Consider the following 11,131-nt stretch of genomic DNA (forward strand, 5'->3'; position numbering starts at 1 on the left):
TCCTCCTCTTCTGCCCTTACAGGTGGCTATGGCGACGGGGCAGGTGCTGTTCCATCGGTTCTTCTACTCCAAGTCCTTCGTCAAGCACAGCTTCGAGGTGAGCGCGGCCCGGGGGCACCGGGAGAGGGCGGCTGGGGCGGCCACGCGCCACGCAGGCCGCTCGCTTCGAGCCTGGCGGATTTGCTTCTAAGTTACGTAATTCTCTGCTTATCTGGGTTGAAAATTGTTTGCTTAACGGAAACGGGGCTTCTTTTCAGATTGTTGCTATGGCCTGCATCAATCTCGCGTCCAAAATCGAAGAGGCGCCTCGTCGGATAAGGGACGTGATCAACGTGTTCCATCACTTGCGGCAGTTAAGAGCAAAAAGGTAAGATCAGCTTCGTTATGAGCATAAGCACCTATTACCACTAATGTTCGCTGCAGTTCTCAATTCACAGTATTTTTCCAGGCTAAGTTCAACGACCTAAAATTGAGAAGGGAGTGCCCGTTGGCTGCTGTGTAGGCAGTACAGTGCAAGCTCGGCTGCTTCTGCTTTTGTTCACTTGGTAGACCCGTTTGTCGTTGTTGATGTAGCTACGAGTTACAATTGGCAAGTATTGGTTCTAGTTTTAGGACCATGGTTGTGGTTTCAGGTCTGTTTGTTGATTTTTTTTGACGTCTCATAGTTACTGTAAGATAGTCTTAGGTGTGCCTAGCCAGTTAGTGAGTTGCTGTGTATTCTCCAGTTTTTTAGCCATACTTAGCAGTCACGATGCTTTTTTCTCGTTAATCTGTGGCTATCCAATTGTGGTTGTGGTGTTAAGAAAGTATCTCTTAAGAAGGAGCTGAACTTTCAGTGGTGACAATGCGTTTATAAAAAACATTTTAGAAAGTACCTGAGAAAACGCCTGGTTTGGCCTGCAGTGTTTGCAGCTGTATTGGTGAGGAGCGTGTAATTGAGTCTGGGAGGCTGAAGGCATTTTTAGGTGCAGAAGGTGAGAGCGGCGTTGTTCTGGTGTGCTTGTGCAGATGGAGTGGGGCTCACCTGGCCTTGTGCAGGTGGGGTAGAGCTGTCCCAGTTCTGAGTTCTGGTGCTGCTCTTCGTGTTTAAAGCAGCGTTTTTAATGTGAAAAGCAAATAACCGATGCATTGAGAGGAGGAAGGCGTGGTTGAAGGGCAAGAGTTCTCTAGGTTACTGTTGAACACAAAATCTCCTTAATTCTGTCGGGCAGCAATGTCACAGTCTGGGACTGGAGACTTCAGCTTTGTTTCTGGTGCCTGATTGCTTAAAGTTTCAGGTACTCTAGTTACAAAAGGATTTTGCTTTCAGCTACAGTGTTAAATTCACACTTCATTTCCCTGCTCTGTGTCACCAGGTGACGGCAGGAATTTAAACACGTGTTGTGCAAGCTTTTCTGAGAAGCAGAGTAGAAATCCCTTAGGGAAGCCAGCTGTTTGTTGGTGTCTTTTTCCTGGTTATGCTTCTGTTGAAGCTCCAGCTTTGGCCTTTACTGCCTCCTGATGGTGTTGTCCTAGTTAGTTCTAGATCCAAGAAGGAAGAGGTGGTGTTAAACTTTGGAGTTTAGCTTTGTTCTGTCTGGCCTTTAAGGCTGTTCTCCCTGATGGCCCTGAGGGAGCTGTGTGAAGTTTTGCCAGGTGTGAATTCAGTGGGATTGTGTTCCACGGTTATTAAGGGAGTCTGGTTATTGGAATTACTGGAGCAGGCTCAGTGATTAGTAACGTTCTGGCCTCCGTCCAGGCAGTGAAGGTTAATTAATCATATGCCTTGCTTTCCTTTGCAACGAGAATACAAATTAGTTGTTTCTTTGTGCTGTGTGAAGGATCAGAGAAACCGAACTTAACCTGTGAATTTAAATCTTTCCAGCTAGCCTGTTGCAAATCCCAACTTGTGCATGTTACGTGGTGCCTAAAGTGCATCATGTCCAGAGAAATCGTGCACTGCTACCCATTATTTTCGGGAGAAATGGGTATTGTTGCTCTGCGATTCTGAGTGAATCTGCATGAAATTAACCTTAAAAATGCTGCAGTCTGACATTCGGGCTTGCACAACCCCCTCCCCTTTTTTTTTTTTAGCAAGCAGGATGTAAACGTTTTTCTGTACTTTTTACAAGCTGACAATTCCATCACCTGTACACGTTATTAACTTCAACTCTTTTTTCCCTTGCAACCGACTATACAGCGACCAGCTACATTTACCAAAGCCTGGGTGATGTGGAGTGGTACATAAAGATGAAGCTGTCGTCATGGCAACAGTGAGTGAAGTATCGAAAATCCCCAAGGAGAAGCCAGTGCTCTGAGCATAGGTCACTGGAATCGGGGGACTAACAGGTTGGCCGCTGGTGAACCATTTGGAAGAACTCCTGTATCTTGTTATAAGCTTTTTTCTTTGCTGTCCAGGTTTTTAGAATACTAGCTTGACCTTTTTTTATTTTATTTTTTACTGAAGCTAACACTTAGGCTGTAGTTAGTCTCTCACACACACCCCAGAACTGAAACAGGCTACTGTACTTTCTTTTTTAGTCTAGCATTTCTGTTAACTGAAGCTCTTAACCTGCACACGAATTTGGGGTAGTTTGGGTAGGCTTTGCTTTCTTTCTTAACCAGTTTTGGGTTCTTAGTTCCACTTTCTGGCTCTGTATAATTGCAGCTTGAATTCACAGTAAAACAAGGGTATGGAAGTCTTGAATTTGTATATTTTTATCAATTATGATGTAAGCAGTCCCTTTTATGTACCTGTTTGCAGAACTGGGAATTGCATTGGAATTTTCTTTTTATGACACATGTAGTCAACCAAGGTGGTATTTCTAATGCTGAGAAGTAAGAAAAAGCTAAATAAGTGTTTTGGACAAGCATATTTTCTTTGGGATCTTTACGAGCATATGTGATGTAGAACTGCATGTAAAAATGTTTGTGTGCATGGAGAAAAGCTCGTACTATGGAAAAACTGCTTTTTAAATAACTGTGCCAAAACCTCTCTGTTCTGAGCAAAGTGCAACTGTTGTTTAATGTAGAATGTAGTTTGAAGTTGATTTTATTTCTTTTAACTGTGCCTAAAAGCTGCAGAAGGTCCTGAGACTGGAAATGTGACTGGTGTGGTGCTGTAATCTCACATGGTGCTTTGAGGTGTTGAGTCAGCTGTTCCTCATTCAGGGGCCCTGCACTGGGGCTGCATTAGTGACACACATCCCTAGTGCCTTCAGACTGCCTGCAAACCTGTGCTGCTTGTGGTTGTGATCCTGGAGGCAAACAGAGAGCTGGTGTTCTTGTACTGACCAGCATAACAGATCTCTGCTCTGAAATGAGGTGCTGGTGCCCTGCTGTACTGGTCACGAGTGCTGTGCTCATTAGGAGCAAAACTCCACGCAGGGCACTGTTCCTCCCAGTATTAGTCATGCCAAAGACATCAAAGTTCAGTATTGCACCAAATGAAGCTGCAGCTGTGTGGAGAACTCAGGTTTCATTTGTCAGTGTGATTTTTAAAAAAGGTATTTGTAATTAATTTATTGTTACAAACACGTTACAGTGTGTGTTATTCTTCTGGGTTGTTACACAATCTAAATCCTAATCAAGTTTTTATCTAAGTGTTGGATTGACTTCCCAGAGGGACCACTGTGTGCTCTGTTCTTAAAGATGAAGTTTTGCCTGGAGCTCTAGTGCTGGCCTGTAGGAACAGATTCCCAGTAGGAACTTGCATCACTCCTTGGCTATACAGGGTTTGAAGCTTATATTTCATATATAAGCTTACAAATTCTTTTTCTCTGATTTGGTACTTGGTCCAAAGATAATTCTTGGACCGAGAATTAAGTGCAGCAAATGCACTGACAAAGTTCCTCTTTTTTGTAGTAGAAAACAAAGAAGTTTCTCAAAGGGGAATTTGTGAAGTTTCTAACTTGTAAATAATTGTTTACCAACATTGCAGAGTTTATGGCAAAAGTATTGAATTGGTGAATCAATGCAGTGGAGAACCTGACCTGTGCCAGTTATAAGGTGCAGTAAAACACTTAAGTCTCCTGCAGATTTTTCTTTTTCCGTGAGTGGATAAAAGGCTGTATTTGTCTGGAAGTCTGTCTGGGTAAACTGATGGTTTTCATGGCTTCCTTAGGGCGGTAGAACTCGTGACCAAAGGAGTGTGGGACAGCAGAGTAAAGCAAAGTACACTGGGCATCTTGGGTTTCCTGTCCCTGTGCTGTGGAACCTGGGCCAAGTGTGACCTGTTGGTGCTGATCCCATGGCCCTGTGCAAGTACAGTGAAAAACTTAAAATGCAGTAAAGGCTCCCATCTGTCCTGCTGCACTCGGAGCCACCTTAACTTCCTGCCAGAGCTCTCAGGGAATGCAGGGACATGTGGAAGGTGGGCTGGATCATCCTGAGCAGTCCCACTGGAGATTGTGTTAATAGACCAGAAGTCATGGCTGTCCTAAGTGTGTAACCCAAGATCTCCCACCTGTGATGAAGCTTTCTGCTGACAAATAGCCTGAACTCCTGTGGGTGCTCCTCTGCAGATCCTGTTAATGCCAGTGATCTGGAGATGAAACTGGGGAGAGCAGTACTGAAGGAATGGTTATCGGCACCAGTAAAATTGATGGGAATGAGCTGGAAGTGAATCAGCTTCACTGATGGCAAGAGCTCAGCTTGGTTATTCCACTGTCCCACTCCAGAGCACTGTTCAGCCTGTCTCTGTAGTGCTGAAGTGTTGGACAAAAAGCAGCTCCGCACTGAAGTAGTTATCCTAAAGAGTTAGAAAAACTTTTCATTTTCAGTTAAATTATGGGGAGAAAAGGAAAAACAGCCAACCATAAACAAAAGAAAAAATCTCCTAATTTTGGGTTTATTTAGAGGAGCTGAAATGAAAAACTCTGTAAACTTGCCCTGATGAGTGAGAGTAACGCTTAACTAGAGAAGTTACTCTGCTGGAACATGGAAAACCTTTATTAAATAATGAGACAGTACTTGGATTGCAGGTCCAGCCTGGCACCAGGAAGCTGCAGTTGATCATTCCAGAGCTGGCAGCTGCATCTCAGCCCCTTAGGAAGAGCAGGGACAGCTCATGCTTCAGGTGCATGGTGGTACAACAAGATGCTTTCATTAGAGAAGGTTGTGGTGCCTGTCCAGGTGACTGCAGAGGTCATGGCATAAACTGGATTATTCCAGACTTGTCATTAATTAACCCTTCCTGGGGTGGGAACCTTGGTTTTTTGAATATATTTTTCTGTTCTGTGACCTGTCAGGGAAGAGAAGTGAAATCCACTCATGTAATTTGCAAGTTGGTAGTGAAATATTTTGTCTGATACAACAAAAGCTGTGTTTTGAATCCACTTTGCATTACTTTTTTTCTTTTGAAGGTAATGTAAAATAAATTTGCCACCAGTGCTTGGGGTGTATCGTGTGCACAGACCGTCGTTTATTAGAGCATGACAAGCTGCAAAAACATTATTCTGCTTTAGAAAGCACATGGAATGTGTGAGGCATATTACAGGGAAAAAGCTGGTCTGTCTTCAGGAGGAAGTGGATTAAAATATCCCGTGTGGAATGTTGAAAAGTCAAGTCTAAGCACGGACAAAGCAAATATGCAATGGAGTGTGACACTTGTGCATCAAGTGTACAGAAGGTTTTTGTGATGAAACATGCTGTGGACAGTACAGGGTTTGGACTTGGGAGGAATTAGGATTGACAGTGCTGGAGTTTGAAATGTCTCTCTGAAGTGAGCTGTTGTTTTGCAAATGCAGACAGCAGCAGGATCATCCCTGGTACCCAGAGTCCCAGGCAGATCCGTGCCCATGTCCCGGGTTAATCCTGTGCCTCGCTCCGCTTTTCACACATCGCAGGGCAGGGCTGGCTTCTCTGAAGGGTCAGTCGGCTGCTCTTCAATGCATAGGAAACTGCAGTTTGTAGAACACCAGTTGCTACTTTAATGCCAGGGAGAACCCTGGTCTGGCTTACTTCTGCTTTGAAATCCTGCCTGGCAAAGGACTCCTTCTGCCACCTCTGGCACGGAGAGGAAAAGTTCTTGGGAGTGCCCCCATCAAGCCAACTCCTTCCAGCAGCTGGAGCAGTGCAGTTTGCATACACAGGAGCAGAAGGTTATTTTTTTTAATCTCAGCCATCTAATCTGTAGCTAGCCAAAAGCAGCAACTAAACTAGTTTATCTAAACTTGGACAGCATAAGATTAATGCTTAAACTTGCTTGCAGGAGTTGAAAACCGGTTTCTGTTGCCATTAGTTGGTTGGAAGGGAAAACAGAGTTGCCGTTATTTTTGGATATGCAAAACAGTTTTGATTTTATTTCTTGCAAACTATAGGACTCCAAGCCCACTGATACTTGATCAGAACTACATAAACACCAAAAATCAAGTAATCAAAGCAGAAAGGAGGGTACTGAAGGAGTTGGGATTTTGTGTTCATGTCAAGCATCCTCATAAGGTGAGTTCTCAATAATAATGTAATTGTAATTCTTACTCTGCTTTGGTGACATCACTGGGAGCTGTGGAACAAGAAACACAGATGTCAGAATGATCTGAATTCTTCTCTCTATTCTCCTATAGTTATTAAAGCTTTTGCCAGGGTACTTGGGCAAACAGCCATATTGACTGTAAAAAGTCACTTCCCTGAGAAAGGGTAAAGGTGGCTGGTTTGAAAATAGCAGAAAAGTAGTGAAATAAATAATTGTCCAAATGTGATGGGCTGACATGAGAGCTTAGAGTGTGTGTTTGCAGAGAAGGAGCCCCCATTGTTTGGGCATACTGTTTGATTTCATTTTGACATATGTATACATGTACTCCTGCTTTATGTGTTGAAACTGAGTCTCTTTTTTCTTCCCCCCCCCTCCTTATTCCTCAGATCATTGTTATGTATTTACAAGTCCTAGAATGTGAACGTAATCAAACCCTGGTACAGACAGCCTGGTAAGTTGCTATTTTCCATTCTTTTCCTAGCCAGGAAAATAGTAGCAGAAATAACAAGCCTGCTGATCGCTATGCAAAGCAGTGAGATGTAAGTCACCACCCAAACACATTTGGACAATCTCGCGGTGCTTGTTTCTGCTTACTATTTTCATGGCTTGATTCCAGCGTAGTGATGGAGAACTCAATTTAACTTTGTTCTTTTTTCTACTCTTTGATTGAAGGGTAGTCCCTGCTGGTAAGTCATAGAGCTCTGCCCTCTGCACCTCAGCCCATGACCTGGGGATGGCTGCTTTGGCTGCCCTTCTCTCCAGCCAAGCCAGTGCAAGCCTCAGCGAGTTCACTGCCGTCACCCAAAGCCATCGGGCAGCACCTCCTAGTTCTGTCCTGGCGCCAGGATTTGTATATTTGGTTCTAGAAGTAACTCTTACAACTGTTTCTCAATGTCTTTGTTGCCTACCTGCTGTATGTTAAAGGACACGTGGGGGACGATTCTGCCAGCGTTTCTTTCGTTGATTTAACATTTAACCTTGAGTTAAACAGAGGGTGACAGTGCATGCAGCATGTTCACTTAGCAGCCAGGCTGGGCATGGGGGTGTAGAGTCCTCACTGACTGACTGCTGTTCTCTCTCCCGTGTTGGGAATTCAGAAATCCATGGAGCTCTGCTGCTCACCCCATCTCTGGGTGAGTGTTACTGGCAGTGCCAGCCCTGTGCAACTGCAGCAGCTCAACAGGTCGGGGTCCAGTTCTAACTCACACATCTTTTCCAACACTCAGAGAGCAAATGGGGTGCGTCTCCCTGGGTGAAGTTAAAGTGGCTCAAAGCACACAAAATTTAAATGCACTCAGAGTTTTATGAACTCTGCAGGTTGCATGTAGCCTCTGGATAATGGTAGGTTGAAAATGCACCTTGCTCTTCTGATGGCTCTTGAGTTCTGCATTGATCTTTAAATACAAACCCATTGATGTTTAAGACAATGAGCTGGACAAATGCAAAGTGCTTGTTAAATTGTAACTCAGTGGACACTTCCCAGGGTAACTTCAGCTAGGAAGTGGCTGTTCCACACTGCTTGGATTTACTGCTGCACCTTACTGCCTTGGGGTTTAAAATGGTGACAGTGCTGCAAACTGACACATGTAAACATCCAGCACAACCTGAAGGAAATCACATGTTCAATGTAACAACAGAAAAAATAATAAAGTCAATTGAGTCTCCAGTATTGTTATCCTCTAAAAGAAAAGCAAACTGGAGTTCCAAACGGTGCTGCTTTGTTTTTTCAGGAATTACATGAACGACAGCCTCCGGACAAATGTGTTTGTTCGCTTCCAGCCGGAGACCATCGCGTGTGCGTGCATTTACCTCGCTGCTAGAGCCCTGCAGGTGAGCCCTGCCCGCACTGAACTCTGCCTTACACTGCTGCTGCTCTGCTTCCAAGGAAATACATGACAATATTTCAGCAAAACCTGACCTGAAATCTCCATTAAGCTTCTCCTTGTTTGATTTTCAGATCCCGCTGCCTACCCGTCCCCACTGGTTCCTGCTCTTCGGCACCACGGAAGAGGAGATTCAGGAGATCTGCTTAACAACTCTGAAGCTTTATACCAGAAAGAAGGTGAGTTTGACACGTTGGGGTTTGCTGCTTGATGCTCAGTGCAGCTTGAGCTGAGTTATGGTTGTCCGGAAAAGTTAGGGGATGCCTAATACAAATGTGCGAATGGAAAGGGCTCCAGTAAGGAGAGAACAAATTCTGGAAGTTACATTACTGGACAAATCATTAAAAGCCAACTCAGTATTTTTCAGAAATGAGATTAAATATGAATTACATTAGTTCAGCTTCATATCTGGTTGTTACCTCCACAGCCTAATTACGAATTTCTGGATAAAGAAGTAGAAAAGAGGAAAATGGCACTACAGGAAGCAAAACTGAAAGCAAAGGGTTTAAATCCAGATGGAACTCCAGCACTCTCAACACTGGGTGGCTTTTCTCCTGCATCCAAACCATGTAAGTCTGTTTTCTGAACAGGATAACTTTTTTAGTTTTTAACATAGATTTTAAAACCAGTCTCAAAACCTTGAAACCAGATTAGAAAGAAAAAGAGATGCTTTATTCCACATTTCCCCAGATAAGAGAGTGATACATTAATAGTATGCACCCTTAAGAGAATAATGAAGCAGGAGTTGCTGTGTGTTCTGAGAGGTAGAGAGGCTTTTTGGATTTAATTTGGGGGTGCTGCAATAGCCTTCATGGCCCCTTTTGCAGCAGGATTCTGTGAAAATTCCTTCCCCTGATGGTTTTTAATGTGTTTGGCAACTGTTTGGTGCAGTGAGGGCAGACAGCTGGTGGGCAGGAAATGGAGGAGAGAGAGGCCCAGCACTACCTTGGCATCAGAGGGAGTTAAATGGAACATGTATTCTGAACTGGCGAGTCTGTCTGAGCTCTCATGGTTTCTCCTGAAGAGTCCTGAGTTTTCAGAGGTCTCTGGGCTGGGCAGTGTGAATTTCTGACGGAACAAGGGAAGTGTTTTCTGCAAGGTGGGAGCCGAGGTTGGAAGAGTTTAAAAGCAGGAGCCTCTGGTGGGCTTAACAGCCCCTCCGTGAAAGGTGAATCCATCTTTGGGCTGTACCAACTGTCTGTAGAGACAGACTGATGTATTAACTGGATAATTTTATTTGTTACTCATTTATATTTGTGCCATTATTGTAAAGATGAAATCTAATTTTGCTGGGCAGGCTTAGTCCTTTCTATAGCATTGGAAATAAATGCCAAGGTAACACATTCTGTATTGTCGGGCATAAGGGCAGCTTCTGTTTTGTACCTCTTGGCCTCAGGCGAGCATGGCTGTGTGCCCTGAAGGTGCCAGTGCTGTTCCTCCTTCATATGCAGAGGGTTTCCCCATGAATATCCCATTCCAGGAGTAAATACAAGTGGAGAGATGGGATGAAATAATAAATGTAGCATTCGTATCTACACTTAGTGCAAGTCCTGGTGAAGGTGCCTGAGCAACGTATAGTGTGTTTATGACAAAGGATGAATAAAGAACTGATTCTGAATTGAAATTTAATTCCTAGCTTCCCCAAGAGAAGTAAAAGTAGAGGAGAAATCTCCAGTGTCTGTGAATACCAAAACCATTAAAAAAGAGCCAGAAGAGAGGCAGCAAACCTCCAAGAGCCCTTACAACGGGTAGGTGAAACTCTCCTGCTAAGAGAAGGCTTGAGTACAAATGCAGTGCAGGGAGCTCCTCCCGAGCCCCTGTGGTGTGTCTGTGCTGAGCAGTTGGGTTTGTGCCCTGCAGGCTGAGGAAGGAGAGCAAGAGGAGCCGCAGCAGCCGCAGCGCCAGCCGCTCCCGCTCCCGGACAAAGTCCCGCTCGCGCTCCCACAGCCCCCGCAGGCAGTGAGTGGGGCTGGGGCTGGGGGGGCTGCTGCCTGCAGGGACACTCCTGAGTGCTGGCCAGCAAAAGGGAGGGGGAGGCTTGGCTTCACGTCAGGCTCTCAGTGCTGGGTGTGGGGCTGTGCTTGAGAGTTCAGGCTGTAAAATGAGCCTGTCCTAACTGCACTGTACCTGGGGAGTCTGTGCTGGGCTGGTGCTAGTCTTCGCTTGGTAGTCTTCCCAAGGATCCCATTACAAGTGAGAGCAGTCTCTGAGAGCACAGTGCCCTTGGAAGGGGACAGAAGTGCCCCAGGTGTGCAGCCTCCTTGTGTCAGTGCTCCCTGGTGCAGTGCATGGCTCTTCAGGGCTCTGCCTCTCTCGTGGTACAGGAAGAGAGGGATGCAGGGAGAGCTGCTGACTTTAAGTAGTGGTTTCCTAAGAATATTCAGGCTCACATTGGAGGCTGCTCAGTGTAGTCACTGAAGGAAAAAAACAACACCCAGTCAGTGATCTGGTGTTGACAGAAGACCCTTGAGACAAGGTGGACAAAAGATGCTGCATTCTGGTTTTACTTTGAGCTGTTTAATTTCAAGTGAGCTCAACTAAAAAACTCACAAGAGTGGTTGGGGTTGGAAGGACCTTAAATCCCACATCACTGACCCCAGCCTTCTGTGGGGCAGGTTCCGAGACATTCTCTGTCCTCCTCACTTACCGCTGAGAGACAAAGGCTGATTTCTTGCAGTACCTTGGGAGCTGTAAGCGCTGATTTCTGTTTGCCTCTCCCGCTGTGTGGACACGCTGTAAACTGTAACTGTTGCCTCTCCTGCAGCTACAACAACCGGCGGAGCCCGTCCGGCACCTG

The 11,131-nt window shown here is 45.1% G+C and overlaps 1 protein-coding gene across 2 annotated transcripts in view; it reads left to right on the forward strand.

The window, feature by feature from the left end:
• Positions 1 to 16: 16 nt before the first annotated feature.
• The window catches only part of CCNL1 (cyclin L1), an 11,843-nt gene continuing 728 nt past the window's right edge, over positions 17 to 11,131 (forward strand). The window contains exons 1-11 of one of the 2 annotated variants that reach the window (XM_031055398.1): positions 80 to 97; positions 258 to 367; positions 2,180 to 2,252; positions 6,300 to 6,420; positions 6,838 to 6,902; positions 8,182 to 8,281; positions 8,409 to 8,513; positions 8,762 to 8,903; positions 9,971 to 10,082; positions 10,195 to 10,293; positions 11,099 to 11,131. The exon at positions 11,099 to 11,131 is cut by the window's right edge and continues 728 nt beyond it. In XM_031055398.1, the coding sequence (XP_030911258.1) occupies positions 2,230 to 2,252; positions 6,300 to 6,420; positions 6,838 to 6,902; positions 8,182 to 8,281; positions 8,409 to 8,513; positions 8,762 to 8,903; positions 9,971 to 10,082; positions 10,195 to 10,293; positions 11,099 to 11,131 (800 nt within the window). In that variant the 5' untranslated portion in view covers positions 80 to 97; positions 258 to 367; positions 2,180 to 2,229. Of the gene's footprint in view, positions 98 to 257; positions 368 to 2,179; positions 2,253 to 6,299; positions 6,421 to 6,837; positions 6,903 to 8,181; positions 8,282 to 8,408; positions 8,514 to 8,761; positions 8,904 to 9,970; positions 10,083 to 10,194; positions 10,294 to 11,098 lie in introns of both variants that reach the window. The other variant, XM_031055397.1, reaches the window with a different exon arrangement.

Source organism: Geospiza fortis, unplaced genomic scaffold (assembly GCF_000277835.1).
Source record: "Geospiza fortis unplaced genomic scaffold, GeoFor_1.0 scaffold172, whole genome shotgun sequence".
NCBI classification, from domain to species: Eukaryota; Metazoa; Chordata; class Aves; order Passeriformes; family Thraupidae; genus Geospiza; species Geospiza fortis.